The sequence below is a fragment of the Pseudopipra pipra genome, chromosome W (assembly GCF_036250125.1).
Source record: "Pseudopipra pipra isolate bDixPip1 chromosome W, bDixPip1.hap1, whole genome shotgun sequence".
Taxonomy (NCBI): Eukaryota; Metazoa; Chordata; class Aves; order Passeriformes; family Pipridae; genus Pseudopipra; species Pseudopipra pipra.
The window spans coordinates 42688869-42706309 of record NC_087580.1 but is presented as its reverse complement, the minus strand read 5'-3'; the positions used below and the strand labels follow the sequence as shown (position 1 = coordinate 42706309).

The following is a 17441-nucleotide window of genomic DNA, read 5'->3' as shown; positions in this document are numbered from 1 at the left end:
GGAGTTTGAGACCCTCACAAATCCAATTTCCATGTCCTAGCCCCCCACCCCCCAATTTGTTTCAGTGTGAGAGGGTTTTCAGACAAAACACAGCTCAGTATGGGGGGAAAGGAATTATATTACAGTTTATTACTTACACAAATAAATACTATAATACAATATATACACAATTCTAACTATCTCTCCTATGGAAAAGCAATATATTTACATTAGATCAAATCCCTCCTTTCCCTCCAATAAAAGTTCTGAAAGGAAGATGAAAAGATCCTTTCCACTTTCAGGGCAGCACTGTCTCTCCTGTTCAAGGCAGCAGTCGCAGCTGGATTTGTCGTAGCTGGAAAATCTCTGTCTCCATTACAACACAGGGGTCTTCTCTCACCCCTTGGCCCTTTGGCTCCAGCCGAAGGTCTCTCTCCCGTGGACTGCAAAAGCAGGGACAAGGCTCACCTCTCCACAGTCATATCACAGGGGTACTGGGCACCCCTGACAGTCCCTTCCTCAGGGGATTCAAGTTCCTCCTGAGTCAGAACGTTTAGGGCTTTCAGTTCAGTTTTTGCCCCACGCGTTCTAGCAGAGCTCCTTTGCTCCGTCTCAAACTGTCAGCATGGCAAAGGGGGGCAGGAAGGCCTCTTCCCCCCTCCACATTCCTCCTGGCTGTCCTGGTCCAGCTCCAGGACATCTCTGAGCTTCTCAGCTTTTCTCTCTCTCTCTCTCTCTAGTTGCTGCTGCATTTCAGGACTCCCTTCAAGTGGAAGTCCACCCCCTCCTTCCAAGAGGGGTCTCAAAGGGTTTGGAGAAATAAAGCCAGGCTCACCCCAAACAGTCTCTGCTGAGCCTGGTGCTCTGTCTCTCCGTCGGGCATCTCTGTGTCTCTCAGCTTGGCTCTGTGCCACCTCGTTCCTGCTGACTGTCTTCTTGGCTCTCAGCCACAGCTCTCTGTTTGGTGCTGTCTCTGCCGCCGCTCCTGCTGCCCACTCACAGTGGAGAAAAACTCCCTCGGCTCTTGGCCACAGTACTCAGCCCAGTTTAACACTGTTCCGAGTTTCTACAGCCCCAGCCGGGGGGCTGGGGGGTCTTGGCCCCCAGCAGGGCTCCCTGGCCCCCCTCTCTCCTCGTGGTCTCAGACCATGGCTGCTGCTCTTGTTTCAGCTACGTAATCTCTTCTTTTCTGGCCTGTTGTGATATGTTTAATTTTGCAGGGGTGCTGATTGGGTCAACACCAAGAATACCACCTCCTGGGGTTAACCACTTTCCAACTCCAGGGGAAAACCCTTTTTAACCCATGACAGTCATGAACCATTTCAGTCTCTGACTCCTCACCTTGGCCAGTCAGTTCCTGGGAACAGCCCTGGCAGCCCAGCCCCCAAGGGCACACAATGTGCTGCTGTGCTGGAGAGGACCCTCCTCAGCCTGGGCAGCAGGGCTGCAGGGGGGGATTCCCTGACCCTCCCCAGATGGGCCCTTCCTGCCCACCAGCTCCTGCTCCAAAGGGCTCCCACACACCCTGGACCACTTGTCCCACTTGGGCCCTTGAGCTGCCCCAGGGCATCTCTGGGCAGTGGCCAGCTCTGGGACTGCTCTGGCAAGTCATGGCCTGAAGCCACGAGTGTGGAATTTAGGAAATAGTTGAAATCTCTGCAGAAAAGAACTCTTGGTGACTGCTGAAGGCTTCATGAACAGCACTGCCACATCTTTTCTTTTTTTTAAATTCATCAATTTTTTGTAGGCGAACACCAGGACTATGAGACTTGGAAAGAGCAGCTTTAGACACAGGCCTGCTGCAGCAGCAACTTCCGGGATCGAGCAAAGTAGAAAAACAACGGCCACTTGAGTTATTTATTGTAGGAATCCCGGGGGTCAGCCATGATGTTGCCTGAAAGCTGGGACTGCTCAGGGCTGGAGCGCGGCCCCAGCACAGCCTCTCTCAAAGAAGGACAGGGCAGAGGGGCTCTGGGCTGTGGGCAGCGAGGGCCAGCTGGGCTGGCTGGCAGCTCCGGGCACCTCTGGGGCTGTCAGAGAGGGGCTGTTCCAGGGCCCTTTGGGCTTCTGGGGGCTTCTTTGGTCTGATTCTGTAGAAGAGACACAGAACTGAGGCAAGAGCAGCAGGACTACAGCTCCTGGCCCCTCAGATGGACCAATGCGGCCGCTCAGCTGGGCTGTGCCAGCAGATGACAGCTCCCAGCATGCTGAGGAGCCTGGCCCTTCCAACTGGATCCCTGGGGTAGTTTAGTCTAGGCCTTCCTTGGTGAATCCAAGGAATCCCCCTGGGTGCCATCCTCCCCCCTTCATCCCTAAGCCTCCCTCAAGACTCCGCCAGCCTGGCAGGGCCACTCAGCCACCCCTGGGGCAGCTCAGGGTGACGCGCAGGGGTCTGGGGTGCGGCAAAGGCCTTGGGAGGGCTCCTGAGCGGCCTGGTGCTGGAAGAGCTGTTGAGTGGGGAAAAACTCTTGCTGGTCAGTGGGAGAAAGAGAAGATGCAACAAAAGCCATGGTTTCAGTTAAGCTTGAGCAAACGTTATGCATTTAATGTGACTGAAGGGCTCTGAGGCCAGGCTCTGCAGTGTGGGGACAGGAAAGGAATGTCCTGGGGGCACGCAGGGCTGTCTGAACATGGGGATCCTTGGGATGTCCCAAGGAGACATGAGAGCAAAGTGGGGCCTGGAGACACTCTGAGGGCAGCTGAGTGCCAAGGGCTGAGGCAGGCCTGTGTCCCCAGGGACACCCTGCCTGTGCCAGCCTGCGTGGTGGCTCCCTGGGACCCGTTGCTGGGGGCAGGTGCCATGTCAACAAGCACTGGGACCCATTGCTAGCGGCCGGTAGCGGGTCACAGAGGGGCCCTTTGTGACACCCACTGCAGCAGGTGTGCTCAGCGCGGCCGTGGCCCACGGTGGGTCAGTGTCCGTCAGGACGGCGACCGGACAGGAGAGGAGTGCGGTGCTGGCGAGAAGCCCCCGACTGCAGTCCACATCTTGTCCACGACCCTTGGTGGCCCCGTGGGAACTTGGCGTTTTGCTGAGGCGTTTTGCCGAAGCATTTTTGCCTGAGGCATTTGGGCCGAGGCCTTTTGGCTGAGGCGCTTTGCCTGAGGCACTTTGCCTTGGCCTTTTGGCTGAGACCTTTTGCCTTGGCCTTTTGGCCGAGGTGCTTTGCCTTGGCCTTTGGCTGTGGCCTTTTGCCTTGGCCTTTGGGCTGAGGCACTTTGCCTTGGCCTTTTGGCTGAGGCACTTTGCCTTGGCCTTTGGGCTGAGGGACTTTGCCTTGGTTTTTTGGCTGAGGCCTTTTGCTGAGGCCTTTTGCCTGAGGCACTTTGCCTGAGGCGATTTGGCCGCGGCATTTTTCCCGAGGGTGTTCGACTCCACCATTCGGACGCCCTCCGTAGGCAGGCTCCCCTGTGTTCTTTGATTCACAGGATGGAGAAGAGACCTCCCGCCTGCCCCTGGCAGGCCTGGATGGAAGATAGCTCTTCCCAGGAGAGCCGCTCTCCAGGTCTGCAGCTTCTGTCCTCCTACGAGGTGACCACCATGCAGCCCCTCAAGCTCGGTGAGTGAGGGGCCCTGTGGGGCTGGGCAGGGCTGGGGCCCACCAGCACACCCTGTAGCACACCGGGATCCCACTTTCCTGGCCAGCTGACAATGAGGGTTTCGGGGGTCAGCCATGATGTTGCCTGAAAGCTGGGACTGCTCAGGGCTGGAGCGTGGCCCCAGCACAGCCTCTCCCAAAGAAGGACAGGGCAGAGGGGCTCTGGGCTGTGGGCAGCGAGGGCCAGCTGGGCTGGCAGGAGGCAGCCGTGCTGTGGGAGCCTGGGCCTTTCCTGCCTGTCTGCCATTGCTTTCCTCAGCCCGGGGCACTGGGGCTTTCCCAGGCATGGCAGCTCCTCTGCCGGGCACCCTCCAGCCAGGAGCTGCAAGGAAAGGCTGTGCCAAGGCAGTGGGCAGAGAGCTGGGTGGAGGGCAGATATCCTCTGTCCCCTCCTCTCACTGGACCCTCTGCAGCTCTCCCTGCTCCTTCCCCCCTTAGATGCCAGCTGGTTGCCCATCTACAAGGAGGAGCAGGAAGCTGTTGATTCCATCCTGGCCTTTGTCACCAGCCCCAACAAGGTAACTGTGGCCAGCTGGAGGGCGGCTGTGCTGCTGTCTGCTGGCAGGGGCTCTGCTGCCAGGCTGCTGGAGGGGTGCTGGCAGGGCAGGGCTGCTTCTCCCACAGGGCACTGCACCCCCTGTGCTGCAGTCCCGCTGGCTGTGTCTGCCCACTCACAATCCGTGTTTGTGTCTCTGTCCCCTGGCTGGCAGGAGGAGAGAGACAAGGCCACATTTCTTCAGAGCATCTCCGTGCTGTGCAGAAGCGCCTTGAACCACGGCCTGACCCAGGGCCTGGATCTGTTCTGTGACATGTACCAGCTGGCAGAGAACATCAAGGTGAGGGCACTCTGGGCAATGTGGTGAAGGGAGCAAAGCCCCCTGGCACAGGCAGCCTGTGTGGACAGCGCTTGGGCGGGTCAGGGACTGGAGGCCCTGGCTGCTGGCAGCTGCCAGGTGCCATCCCGGTTGTGCTCTGCAGGCGCTGCTGGAAGAAGAGCCAAGGGACCAGCTGTGCACAGACCTTCGGCATCTTTCCATGCTGGCTCTGGAGAAATTGAGGTACCTGCCCATCTGTCGTGGGCCCCCTGGCCCAGAGGTCCGATGCCACCCACACGAGTCGTCGAGGGGCTGCTTCCAGCACCCGTGTGCAACCCGTGTCCTGCCCTCTCCCTGCAGCTTGGTGGACACAGCGCTGGAGGGCAAAGCCAAAAGCCTCCTCCGCACGTGTTTCTCAAGTGTCTTCTGGCTGCCTGCAGAGAAGGAAATGCCAAAAGCAGACCTTGCCCTCTATATCAAGGTAAGTGCTGGCTAAGCTCCAGGGGCCTCCAGCCCCTCTGGCCTGCTCCCTGGCTACCCCATGCTGCCACAGGAGCAGGGATCCCAGGCAGGGCAGGGTCTTTCCCACCCTCATGCCTCTGTCCTTTTCCCATGGGCCTGGCCGCATCCCGTGCCACAGGCTGCTCTACCCCCTAAGACTGTCTATGCCCATGTTTCTCCCAGGAAGTGTGGGCATCCTCCTCCTGTGGCATAGGGGGTTCAGATGGCTCTCCTGGGGCTGGGAGGAACAGCAGAATGACTGCCACTGCTCTCTGTGTTCCTTGCAGACCCTGAATGTAGGGGCGGGCCAAAGGTGGCACAGAGGATGTGCCAGGTACAGAGCCCAAGGAGCATGCCCCAGAGTTAGTAAACTGGTTGGTTAAGAAAGTCACATGATATGTAAGGATAAAAGGGCGCGCGAGTTCGAATAAAATCTCTTTGTCTCACCACCGCACGAGGAGCATCACTTATTCCTTGTTATACAAGGGTCACATGCTACATATGGCGCTCGAACGGGACAAATTTAGCTTATATTAAGTGAGATAAATATCCTGAATCAGGAGATTAGCCGGTGACTCCGGGATCGTCTCGATTTTTCGGAGATGGGAGTCTTTACCGCAAAAAACTTTGACGTCAGTAAACCCCGTGGTCTTAGTGGCATCTAAGAGACGGATAGTTAGTTAGCGAGCTCAAAAAAGATTAGGTAGTGCACGGAAGAAGAGAAGAAAGAGTTAAGGAAGAAGCCGAGAGGTCAGAGCAGGCAGCCGGAGAGTGCGGAGAGGGTCCATGCAACATCAAAGGCGGTGAGTCTGTCTGGGACGTACCGCACGTCTAAGACTGATCCCTGGGCGAGACGTGGCTGCAGCTCGGAGCCCCGAGCTGCGGAGCACCTTAAGATCGTCAGGGAAAAGCCTGTTGATTCCCTAAGTGTCGGTCGTTTGGTAAAAGCGGTATTCCGCTACCGACTGCTGCTGGATCACGTGCGAGAAGCTTTCGCTGCCGCCCGTACCATCCCAGCCCCACCGCGCGACCCCCGCATTGCCTTTCTGCCTAGCGGAAAGCGCAGAACTCCGTGCCCGCTGCACCGCCGGCCGGCACCTAGTGCCTGTTGCCTAGCAACTACTAAACCCATAGTTTGAAAGTACCCAAGAAGCGGCCGAGCCAAGCACGTGTGCTGGCCGCCCCCTGCGCTGTCTTGCGCACCGGAGGAGACTTGGCCAAACTCCTGCCGGCCCCTGCCTGTTAGTGACGATAGTGTAGACCCTTCAAGTTGAGGAAAAACCTTTCAGAAACCGCGGAAACCCCAAAAGAACTTTCTGCCGCTTTTCGCCGCCTTTCGCCGCCGGCCCGGCGCTAGGACCGCCCCGCGCGGCCCCGGCCCGGGCGCTAGGACCGCGCGGCCCCGAGCACGCCGCCGGAGCCGCCCCCGCGGGTCCTAGCCCCCCCGCCGCCGCCGCCGCCGCCGCCGCCGCTGTCCCGAGCTTGCAGTCTGCGCCGGGACACCAGCCGCCAGCGCCGGAGCCCCACGGTTTGCCATCGCCGAACCAGCATCTGCCGAGCCTGCCCCCGCACCGGGACCTGCCCCGAGCTGCAGCCGCCTCCAGCCGTGCGCAGAACCGCCCACGCCGCCGGAGCAGCACCCCCCTCGCCGCAGCCGACACAGCCCGGACCTCCCAAAAGCCGCAGAAAAAAGACTGCAGTTAGCCCAATCTGCTACAAAGGGACTCAAAACGTGTGCTCCCAGCCGCTAGAAATAAGGTAACATAAGACACCTGTTTCCATAGAAACCTCTGATACATTGAAACAAAACTCAGACTCTAGAGCTTTGCTAAACTTTGCAACATAAAGCAGTTTTACTCTGATAAACTCTGCCTGCACGAGGCACACAGAGAAAGACAAACAACCCACACCACACCCCCCCCCGCACACACTGCTGAAAGTAAGCACAGCACAACATGATAACACAAACTCAGGGATCATACCGGGAGACACGTGAGCCACGCAAAACGAGTCGCTGGGAAGAGACAGACACTGCCATGCGAACTTCTGACCCCCGGGTCCACACAAGGCAGTCCTGTTACAGTGATGGGGAGAGTAATTTAATGTATTCATCCCCTTTCGCTGCAAATGCACCGCGACCACATGGCCAGCCATGGCCGCAGCCATTTTCCTCCCCCACACAAACTGTACTCCAACCTTTCTTTTCCGGCCGAGAGCCCAGCCCCGCCCCCCACTCGCCACCTGCACTGACCACCATCCCCCCACAGGGAACCGGGTTTGCCGAAACCAAAAGGGGGGAGGGATGGGAGGAATGGGACGAATGGAGGGAGGGAGAGAAGGAAGGGGAGAAGGAGGGGGAGAAAGAGCCAAACATAGTTCCAACGGGAGGGATCAATAGAGCACAGGGGAAAATTTCAGCTAACATGTGGGAACAATGTCTGGACGAGGCAATACGAAAGGAAAACCTGAATATTATTCAGGCTTGCCCAGGCGATATGAGCCTAAGCCAGCCCCCTCAGAGTCAGGCCTTGTATGAGGCCGCAGAATTCCTGAGGCAATTGATAAGTGGTTCTGGTCTGTCCTTAACCAATATATTTAAATATTTGGAGGCATTGAGTTACACCTACCCACTCACTACATCTGACTGGAAAGAACTGATAAAACTAGTTCTCAGTGACACCCAATATACAGTCTGGTTAGCTGATTTCCAGAAAAATTGCTCTATTCATATTAAATACCTACAGACAGACACCACGGCACATCAATCAGGCGGAAAAGCAAATTATAATTTAGATTCACAATCAAAATACCATAAAGAGATAGCCAGGCAAGCCCTAAAAGCTATGAAAAACATTATCACTGCAGATCAAAATGATTATCTATCCAATAGTGAAGAGTTACAAAGTTATACTGAGTTGAATTTAAGATGTTTGGACCAGCTACAGTTGACTTTAAATAAGCAAATTGAATACAATGAAGCCAGAGAGATGCTGTACAAGCATTTGGCTTTTGAAAGAGAAAATGCAAGAGCCTTGCAGAGCTCTCCTGCAAGAGAGAACTGTGACTTTACTGAGCTAGTGCAACCCTATCAAAAGGCTAGCTCTGAGAAGCAGCTACCTGCCTCTCTAGCTGCAGCTTTAGATGCCCAGATAAGAATACACAAGGAAGTCAGACACACAACTAGTTGTTTTAGTTGTGGAGAAGTGAATCACTATCAGGAGAATTGTCCCTGGAAACCCCTAATTGCAACATTCCATAAACACCCTAGCAGCAGAGAAATGACTCAGTTGTACCAAGGGTGCCATACGCAAAACAAAAGATGTGCTACAAGTATTGTATTGCTTGTAATAGCATTGCTAGCTGTACTCCTTTTTAGCACTACTGTTCATGTGCAAAAGAGAAAACTACTTAAGGCAAGCCACACACCAATAACCAGCCCCCAAAATAACCATGTACCCGGTACCCCAAAGAAAGGTGACAGGTGGAAAACATTACAGATGCTAACAGCAGAACACGCAGTCAAAACACATGCAGAAGCCTTGCAGATTGGACTGCCTCTATTTAAAGGGTTTCTAGCAAATTTGTCACAAGTGGTAACTGATTCAAAAAACCTTTCTTTTACCATTCTCTGTCACCCTGAGGATGCCCAGAAACCCCTCTTTCCCATCATGGTTTTAAGCAGTGCACAAACTATTCAAACTCACTGCTGGGCTGTACCTCCTCAGGAGATGCAAAATACCTCAATGAAGTATCAGACAGCCATAATACATCATTATGCAGAAAACACAGTAATAACCAATGCCACGAGAAATGAACTGCTAATTGTTCCTGCTGTTTTAACCGAAACTGCCCAAGGTGCAGATCTTCAGTTTGTTTCAGGAAGGACCCAACGACCACAATTCTGGACTTGCCATGGAAAAGACAACACAGCAAAAAAGCTCTACACAGGTGACACAGTTCGAGGTAAAAAACACTTGTATTTACACGAGTTGCAGAAACCTCAGAAGGCTACCAGTTGCTTAAAACCGGTTTTAGCCATAAACAGAGGGAACCTACAACCTCTCTTTGTGTTGCTAGGGGAGAACTCCAACTTAAAGTCTGACAAATTGTTGATTACAGAGGCAAACCAAAAATTAGAGAATTATACCAAGGTAACAAAGAGCAAACAAAACAGGGGAGATCCTGAAAGGCAAATCTGCCTAGTTTTTGTTTCCAGCAGGTATGAAGCATTGCAGCTTTGTTTCAGTGGGATCAAACTGAGAGAAGCCGCTGTTAGTTCTAAAACAGCTCTTTCAGTCATACCCCACCACCTAAATCTGTGTAAGTTGCTATTGAGTTTGTAAGCTTGTCATTTAGGGCAGAGCACGACTGAGGATCTGGACGGAAGAAATCCTGCCTTTACCAACATTCCAGCCTTGAAAGGACAATTTGGATAGGATGACAGCTGAGGACGCTGGATTTCAAGATGCCCTGGCAAGTTTTGGTGGTAATATTTAATCCATCTCCTTAAGCACAGATTGTGGCAGAATTCAACAGTTTACCTTTAAAGGCCACACCAGATGCAATACTGAACCAATGAAAGGCCTCAGGGCCTTCACATATGCATCTAGGAAAACACAATATGCTGCAATAGACTTAAATAAATCCTGCCACAGAACAGTGAGAAAACTTCAAGCCATGAACTAAGCTTCTGTATAGTTCTGGACTGATTGTCATTACCTTGGGAAAATTTTAAAACAATCCTTTGATGTTATAATTGTGCTTATTATGCTATGAAGTTGATAATCTGTTTTGAAAGTTAATTTCCTTGAGATATTGTTAACCCTTACCTGTTTTTTGAAATGCGTTCTGATTGGTTCCTGTGAGTTACAAAAGGTATGATTTGTACACAAATGCACGCAAAATCACATCCTGACCTGCCACAGCCAATGACTGACAGAAACTAGAAAGCTGCTAAAGCAGCAATGTTTAACACTATACCCAGAGTTTTAAAGCAAGCAATTGCTTCATTCATTCTCCATCAGAATACAGGTTCTCTAAGAGACCATTCAAAATAACAATCAATAAAGCTACATCATCAAAGTATGCCACACTGTCAGGAAACCACCCTAGAGAGTTAAATGCAAATGAGGCTTGGCGATCAGAGATATACATTTTGAATTGGACGTATTGAAATTGTACATGCAAATAGATATACATTCACAAAACATAACTGCCACTACATTCACTAGACAAAACACAAAGGTGTAAAACACATAAGTTAGTTGCTTAGCAAACCTTTGGTACTCTAAAATGGATTAACATTAATAATAAGCTGTTAACTTCCTATGAAATAGGAAAATTCTCACGTCAAGTATTTCACACTAATCCATAAAACAGTAAAGACACATATTGAAACACGTGCTAAGTTTAAACAAAAGGGGGGAGAACTGGTGTAACCTGTAAGAACATCTGGAAAAAGCTATGTATGTTATCAATTTTTGAGTTGTGACAGTGCTGAAAGAAGCAGGTCTGATAAGCAGCACACACCTCAGGCGTTTGTTTCTCCAAAGTTGCTAATCATAGTAAGATTTGATTTCAGGACGATGGATGAGATACCTAGGTTTGTGACATGGAGAGAAAGCTATGCCTAAAAGTTATAGAAAAGAACTCAAGCAAGTTTCTTCCAGGTGTGTAAAACCCTATTCAAATATGTGACCACAGCAACAGGAACCAGAGCAACGCAGAAGTTTGGAAAAGAGTTATGTTATGTTTTCAAGTTTACATTAGGAAATGACCAACGTGGTGAAAAGCAATCTCTGGAATGTGTGTGTGTGTGTGTGTTCATGTGTGTGTTCAGTGCGGTGGCCACCGATGTATGATATGAGTGTGTGAATGAAAATGGTTGTGTGATTGGTCAAATAATAAAAACCAAACACCTCACAAATAACATTACCTCAGCCACAGGTCGCTTTTGAGAAATTGTAGTTTGCTAAGATTACCCTGTTCTTAAATAAAGTTTGAAATCCCCAGTTATAAAAACCCTCAGATTAAAAAGTTATAAGTTTATAGACAGTTAAGATAAGCCCCAAGTTAATAAAGTAATTATCCAAGTTGCACTACCCTATAGGAATATAAGAAGGTTTTAAAAGGTTTACATTAGAGTTAAGCAACTGAGCAAGCAATGTGCCGGATCACTGCGAAGCTTGGTAGTTTTATAATGTTTTGATTGTTAAAATTGTTGTTTGCATTGTTGTTTGCATTTTTGTTCATACTGTTTTTGTGACTTCTTAATATAATTAAAAGAGGGGATGTGTAGGGGCGGGCCAAAGGTGGCACAGAGGATGTGCCAGGTACAGAGCCCAAGGAGCATGCCCCAGAGTTAGTAAACTGGTTGGTTAAGAAAGTCACATGATATGTAAGGATAAAAGGGCGCGCGAGTTCGAATAAAATCTCTTTGTCTCACCACCGCACGAGGAGCATCACTTATTCCTTGTTATACAAGGGTCACATGCTACACCTGAACTCCATGGACAGCATGCTGAGGACAGTGGTGCTCAGCTTTCCTGCCTCTCGAGTCAGCGAGGAGCTGCAGGGCATCTTGGAGGTCTGGCACAAGCAAAAAGGGGGGGGGGGCAGGGCTGTTCCTCAGCCTGGAGGGGAGGGTTTGCCCACTGCTGGCTGAGTGGTGCCCAGAGCAGTGCTGAACAGGCAGAGTGCCCTGCGGGGAGGGTGCCCACCTCCTGTGGGGAAGCAGGGGCAGGCCCCAGGCTCTTGTGGAGCACAGGGGCTGCAGAGGGTGGCACCTGCCCTCCTGCCTGGCCATGAGATTGGCTCTGGGCCTGTGTGCCCGACCTGGGTGGGAATCCAGGGGCAGACACCCCACTGCAGGCTTTGCTGGAGGGGAGAGGAAGCCTTGAGGGATGGGACGAGTGCGGCCCAGCAGTGGAGCTGTGCTGCTGGTGTTGGAGTCTGCTCCCAGGGCTCACCCGCTGCTTCTCTTGTCCCAGCTGCTGCTGGACTTCACCAGATGCGAGAGAGAGGCTGTGAGGGAGAGGGCCATGGCAAGGATCGATGTGCTGACCTGTGTGCTGTCCGACTATTCTACTCTGCAGGTAAGGACCAGGCCCCCTCCAGCCAGGCCATGCCCCCATCCCTGCTGCTCTCCATGCCAGGGCTGCTGCCCACATGGCTGCTCTGAGAGACGGGGACGCAGGGCTCTGCAAAGTCTGGTCTCTCCAGGAATCCAGCCCTGGGCAGACTCTCGGGAGGGGGGCTTTGGCACCACCTTTGTGCCCTCAGCCCTTCTGCTCATGCCTCCCTCATCTAGGCCAATGCCAACATCAGAAGAGGCACTGCTGGACCTGTCTGCTCTGGGGAGATCCAGCTCCCACTCCTAGGAAAGCTGCTGGGGCGTCTCATCCTTTTCCGGTTCTCCGAGGAGCAGACAAGCTGTGCAGCTTTCCATGCTCTTTTTGCCCTGGCTGAGTTCATCTGTAAGTAAAAAAGGCAGAGCAGTGCTGGGCTTCATCTACTCTATCTCCTGATAGATCTGCTTCCTGACCCCCTTTGCCCCTCCCAGCTGCTTCCCAGAGCTTCCCAGCTGCCACTTTGCTGCAGAGGCTGAGTGCTCTGCTCAAGGCCAGGATCTGTTTGCTGCTGCTCTCCTTCCTCCCCTTCCTTTCAGGATCTTGCAGCCCGCTGGTTTGTGGGCCCCACAACCAAAGCCCCTCTTGACTTCCCTGTCCCAAAGCCACGTCTTCCCTGGTGGGGAAGAGCAGATCCCCCACCCTGGCTGGTCCCTCCAGTGCCTGTAGCAAGAAGCTGTTCCTGATGCCCTCATGAAATCCTGGGCTGCTCCTGTCCTGCCCCCTTGCCAGCAGATGCCAGGGAGGTTTGGTGAGCTTGCTGGCAAAGCTGCTCTGCCTTCCTGACTCTTGTGTGTTTGCCCCGGTGTTTAGTCGAATCCAGGCTAAAGGACAGAGCAGACCAAGTCCACTGGGAAGCCGTGACCACCTCCGCGCTGTGTTCTCTGAGCGCCAGGGACTGTGCCAAGGTAAGGAGCTGCGCCCTTGCTGGGACTCCTGTCCGTGGCACCAGCAGGGCACTGGTGTGAGCCAAAGGACCCCGCAGCAGTGGGGCTGGCGTGCCCTCAGCTCCCTGGGGAGAGGGTTCCTGCCATCCTTGAGCAGGGACAGCATGAGGGCTGCACTCCAGTGGCCCAGCAGCAGCTTCAGCCCCAGCAGGAGCTCCAGTGCTCCTGGCCACCAGCAAGTCCCTGGTTCTCGGTGGGGCCAGCAGCCTGTGCCCATGAGCCCTCCTCCCCCAGCAGGAGGACCCTCTCTGCTCATCTTCTGCCATGCAGGGACTACAGGCACTGCTGCCAGCTTTGCTGTGGGCACTGCTGTCAGCAGTGGTGGGCACATCCGGCCAGGGCCCCTCAAGCTGCTCAGCCAAGCAGCACCATCAGGGCACTCAGCGCAACATCTCTTCCTTCCTTGCTGCCATAGACCTTTGGAAAATACCTGCAGTCCCACGAGAGGACGGATGTCATCCTCGTGGCCATCGAGGCCATGGGAGATGCCAGCATCCTCGACCAGCAGGTGCCCAGCAGCCTGCTGGATGTGGCCTTGGAAGACCCGGACGTCTGGCTGACGGACGTAAGTGGCCTGTGGCTGCATTGTTGTGCCCTTCAGCCCTCTTGGGCCTTGTTCATCCCTGCATCCCTCCCTCCCAAGCACAGGTGACTTGGGCCCCCCAAGCCACCTCAAGGCAGCAGAGAGGAATGGGAAGGGCAACTGAGCACATGGCTGCACTCCGGGGGCAGTGCCATCCTCACCTGTATCCCCTGCAGGCGCCCAAGATAGTCAGCAGCATCCTTGAGAGCCTGCCATACTGCAGCACACAGGCAGCGTGGGAGAAAGCGGAGTCACTGCTTCGCCTGATGACCAACCTGTACCCCACCACAGTGGTCATCCTCCTGTGCAAGGCGGCTCTTCAAGGAGACAGGTACTGGCCCTGATGGCCTTGAGGGTGGGCTTGTTCCCTGTGGGGAAAGGGACCCCAAGACTCTCTGGCTGCCAGAGCCAAGGAATGCTGCGGGACAGCCTGCAGAGTCAGGCCCTCCATCCCCCCACGCTTTCCAGCCCTGCTGGCTGGTCTGGCTTCACAGCAGGCAAAGCTGGCCCAGCCAGCCCAGAGCCAGCACGGTGCTCCAGCCCCACGGGGAACACGCCCTCAGCCCCATCCTGCCCACACGGGCAGGGCCCCCAGGGACGTGCAGCCAGGGCTCCAAGGGGTAGGTTCTGGGGGGCTGCTCCAGGCCACAGCACTGTGGCTGAGGCAGCCCTGCTGACAGTGCTCTGCCTTCCAGCACTGCGCCGGAGCTGTGGGAGCTGATGTCCTCCATGCCGGAGACACTGGCCAAGATCTTGGAGGACTTTGCCAACCTGCTGCACAGACAGTGCTTCCGCTGCTCCGCAGAAGGCCCCCGCACCCAGCCCATGGCTGTGAGTGACCACTAAAGGCCCTGGTCCCCTCCCGCCAGCCCTGCAGGCTCTGCCGGCCTCTCACGACTCTGTTTGCTCCTGCAGTCATCCTCCAGGAAGGCTGAGTGGGAGGATTTGGCTGACGAGCCCGACATCGAGAGCCATCAGGGCTGTCCAAACGAGAGGACGGCCAGGCTGCTGCTGGAAGGGCTCGTCGGGCTGTCACAGAGAGCCGAGATGGTGAGCAGGGCGGTGTCAGTGGCAGCCCTGTCGGCAAACGGGGGCTGGGGCTGTGTGGAAAGCAGTGGCTTGGCCTGGCCTGGGACTCAGAACGTGGGGTGACTGCTCCAAACGCCCTCCCTGCCATGGTAGGGCCTGGGGTGGCTGCCTGGGGAGCTTTTCAGGCACGGCCCTCTTCACCCAATGGACATTCTCTTCTCTCTACAGGCAAGAAACATTGAACTCTTCCTGCCGGGCATGATGAAGATCCTGCAAGTTGGCAGCGAAGACGCCAAAATGAAGATCCTGCTGGCCTTGCAAAACGTTCTGCGTCAGCTGAAGAAGACCAAGGCCAGCTTCATCGCTGTGCAGCTTGTGGGGAGGCTCCTGCCCCTCTTTGACTCGGTAAGGCTGATGTGGAGCCTGAGCCCCTCAGATGGGCGCTGGGCAATGACAGCTACCCTGCAGCCCAGCCCTGTGAGCAGCACTTGGAGCCAGCTCTGCTCCCCTGGGCTCTCCTGGGATGGCTTCTGGGCCGTGCAGCCCAGTGCTCCTTCTTCTGGGATGTGAGGCCGCAGCCGCTGCCCTCCCCACAGCCATGATCACGGCCCTCTTCACTGTGGGCAGGGAGCTGCTGTTTGCAAAACTCCCTTTTCCTGCTTCCTGCCAGGAGTGCAGTGAGCTGCGAGAGCTCTCCATCTGCATGCTCACAGAGCTGCTGCAGTTGGTGGTCGGCAGGGATGAGAAGAGGATGAGGAAGGAGGTGTGGCGAGCACTGGTACCTCTCCTCTTCCGCATGAGCGACCAGGTCCCCAGCGTGGCCAAGGTACAGCGCTGAAGGCTGAGCCCTGACACACAGAGGGCTGAGCTGACACCCCCAGGGCTCTTGGGCATCGGGGCAAGGGCAGCTGGCAGCGGGCAGCGCTTCCCCAGCACAGCCCATGGGAAGGTCCATGCGGAGCCAGCGCCAGCAGGGCCGGAGAAGCTGGCACGGCCCTGTGCAACACCTGCCCTGCCTGCTCCTGCAGGGCTCGGCAGCAGCCCATGGCCACCACGGCCTGAGCAGGGGCATCACCACAGGCTGTGTCAGAGGCCAGGCCTTTGAGCCTCCATGCCTGTCCCCGAGGGCTGTCCCCAAAGGCTCCCAGACATTTGGGCTAGGGCATGTCCCAGCTTCCTAAAGGCAGGATCCCCCAGGAACAGAGCCAAGATGTCTCCTTGCCCAGGCCCCCGGGCCATCCCTGAGCTCATGCTGTCCTGCAGGCCTCCAGGGAAGCCCTTCTTGCTGCCGCAGAGCTGCTGAAGTGGAAGACGCTCAAGCACCTGCTGCAGAGAGAGCGGCTGTGGGAGCTTGGAGCGTGCTTGGTAAGGACAAGCTGAGGGGCCCGGGCTGGGGGAGGGCTGCCCTCATCCCATGTCTGGGCTGGGAGCTCTGCAGCTGGGCAGAGCCTGGAGCTGCATCCCTGTTGCTGCCCTCAAGAACAGAGCCCCAGGGGCTCTTCTGCTGGCCCCTGTCCCTTCCCTGTAGCCAGCAGGAGGGGAGGCCTCTCCGTCCCAGGGGGTGCTGGTGGGAGGCACTGCTCCAGCCAACTGCCCCAGTGACAGCCCTGGAGAGACATGCCTTGTTCTCTCTGCAGCTGCAGAAGAGCAGGAGCAGGGCTGAAGACTTCATCCACCAGAGCCTGCCCTACCTGCAGGACCCTCAGGCCAACGTGCGCCTGGCGGCCGTCAGGTTCATCGGTGAGTGCCAGCCCCTGCGGTGCCTCTGGGGCAGCCTGGCCCCTGTGCCACTGCTGCCCCAGCAACGAGGGGCAGTCCTGGGGCTACCCCAGCAACGAGGGGCAGTCCTGGGGCTGCCCCAGCCCCGGCCACCCCGGGCAGGGCCTTGCCTCTCTCTGCCAGCCCTGCCCACACAGCACGGCTTGGTGGCCGCCTTGCTCAGTCCCACTGCCCTGAGCTTCTAGGGGCTCCTGGGCTCAGCCCTGCTGAGGGGGAGGAGGGGAGGACTGGGGGCCCTGCTGCTGGGAGCAGGCTGGGGAGCAGGGGCTAATGGAGCTCTGTGCCCAGGACTCATCACACGGCGCCTGAGGGAGCAGACCACAGAGAGTCAGGCTGACATCCTGAGCGGTGAGTGGGGAGTGTTGTCTGTGGGGAATCCAGAGGCTCTCTGCAGACGGGGGGTTTTATCTGGGCTCTGTTTCTCTCCGTCGCAGCACTTCAGCCCTTGGAGAATGACTGGGACATCTCTGTCAGCTCCTTGGCAGCTCGGACAGCCTCCATTCTGAGGAGTCCTTGCGTGCAGCAAAGACCAAGAGGCCTCCTGCGAGCACTGCGCTGCTGCTGGCCGTGAGCCCGGCAGAGGTGCAGCTTGCCTTGGCTAAAGGACTGGGGCTGAATAAAGCTGGAACAACGTGCCCAAAGCCCTCGTGTCCTTCAGCTGCGCGGTGCTGAGTGTGCCGAGCCGACCGTGTCCTTCCTGGGCTGTCCCGCAGGCAGCGGGACGCTCCCCCCTCAGCATCCCTGGCCCCAGGCTTGTGGGACAAGCTGAGCCCTGGCTGGGGCTTTCCCTGGGAGAAGCCACCTTGGCTAAAGGACAAGCTGCTGCCTGAGCCTTCTCACCCCATTTCAGGGCCACTGCCAATGTCACCCTGCCCTCTGCCGGTGTGAAGCTATTCCCCCTTGTCCTGTCACTCCAGGCCCTCGTCCAAAATCCATCTCTAGCTCCCTTGGAGCATCTTTTAGGCACTGGAAGGGGCTGGAAGGTCACCCCAAAACCTTCTCTTCTCCAGCCTGGGCAGCCAAAGTTATCCCTGTGTCCCCACACGGTGCCCCACTCTGTGACCCCTGTGTCCTCCCAGGCC

General features: G+C 55.6%; 1 protein-coding gene and 1 pseudogene across 1 annotated transcript; both read left to right on the top strand.

Moving 5' to 3' along the window:
* LOC135405218 (zinc finger protein 729-like) overlaps positions 1 to 17441 on the top strand; it is a 285000-nt pseudogene that overhangs the window by 153816 nt on the left and 113743 nt on the right.
* On the top strand, positions 11385 to 17000 carry LOC135404733 (uncharacterized). The gene is made up of 14 exons (XM_064639477.1): positions 11385 to 11480; positions 11884 to 11988; positions 12204 to 12369; positions 12835 to 12929; positions 13384 to 13533; positions 13728 to 13882; positions 14247 to 14382; positions 14467 to 14601; positions 14809 to 15057; positions 15251 to 15406; positions 15844 to 15945; positions 16218 to 16320; positions 16648 to 16707; positions 16794 to 17000. The coding sequence occupies exons 1-14, from the start codon at positions 11385 to 11387 to the stop codon at positions 16928 to 16930; spliced, it is 1845 nt and encodes a 614-aa protein (XP_064495547.1). The 3' UTR covers positions 16931 to 17000.

What these genes read in the sequence shown, in the direction of transcription:
- LOC135404733 (XM_064639477.1), top strand. Translation starts at nt 11,385, where the DNA reads ATGCTACACCTGAACTCCATGGACAGCATGCTGAGGACAGTGGTGCTC. An exon ending in GCGGCTCTTCAAGGAGACAG is followed by an intron (nt 13,883 to 14,246) that starts GTACTGGCCCTG and finishes TCTGCCTTCCAG; the next exon opens with CACTGCGCCGGAGCTGTGGG. An exon ending in TCAGGCTGACATCCTGAGCG is followed by an intron (nt 16,708 to 16,793) that starts GTGAGTGGGGAG and finishes TCTCCGTCGCAG; the next exon opens with CACTTCAGCCCTTGGAGAAT.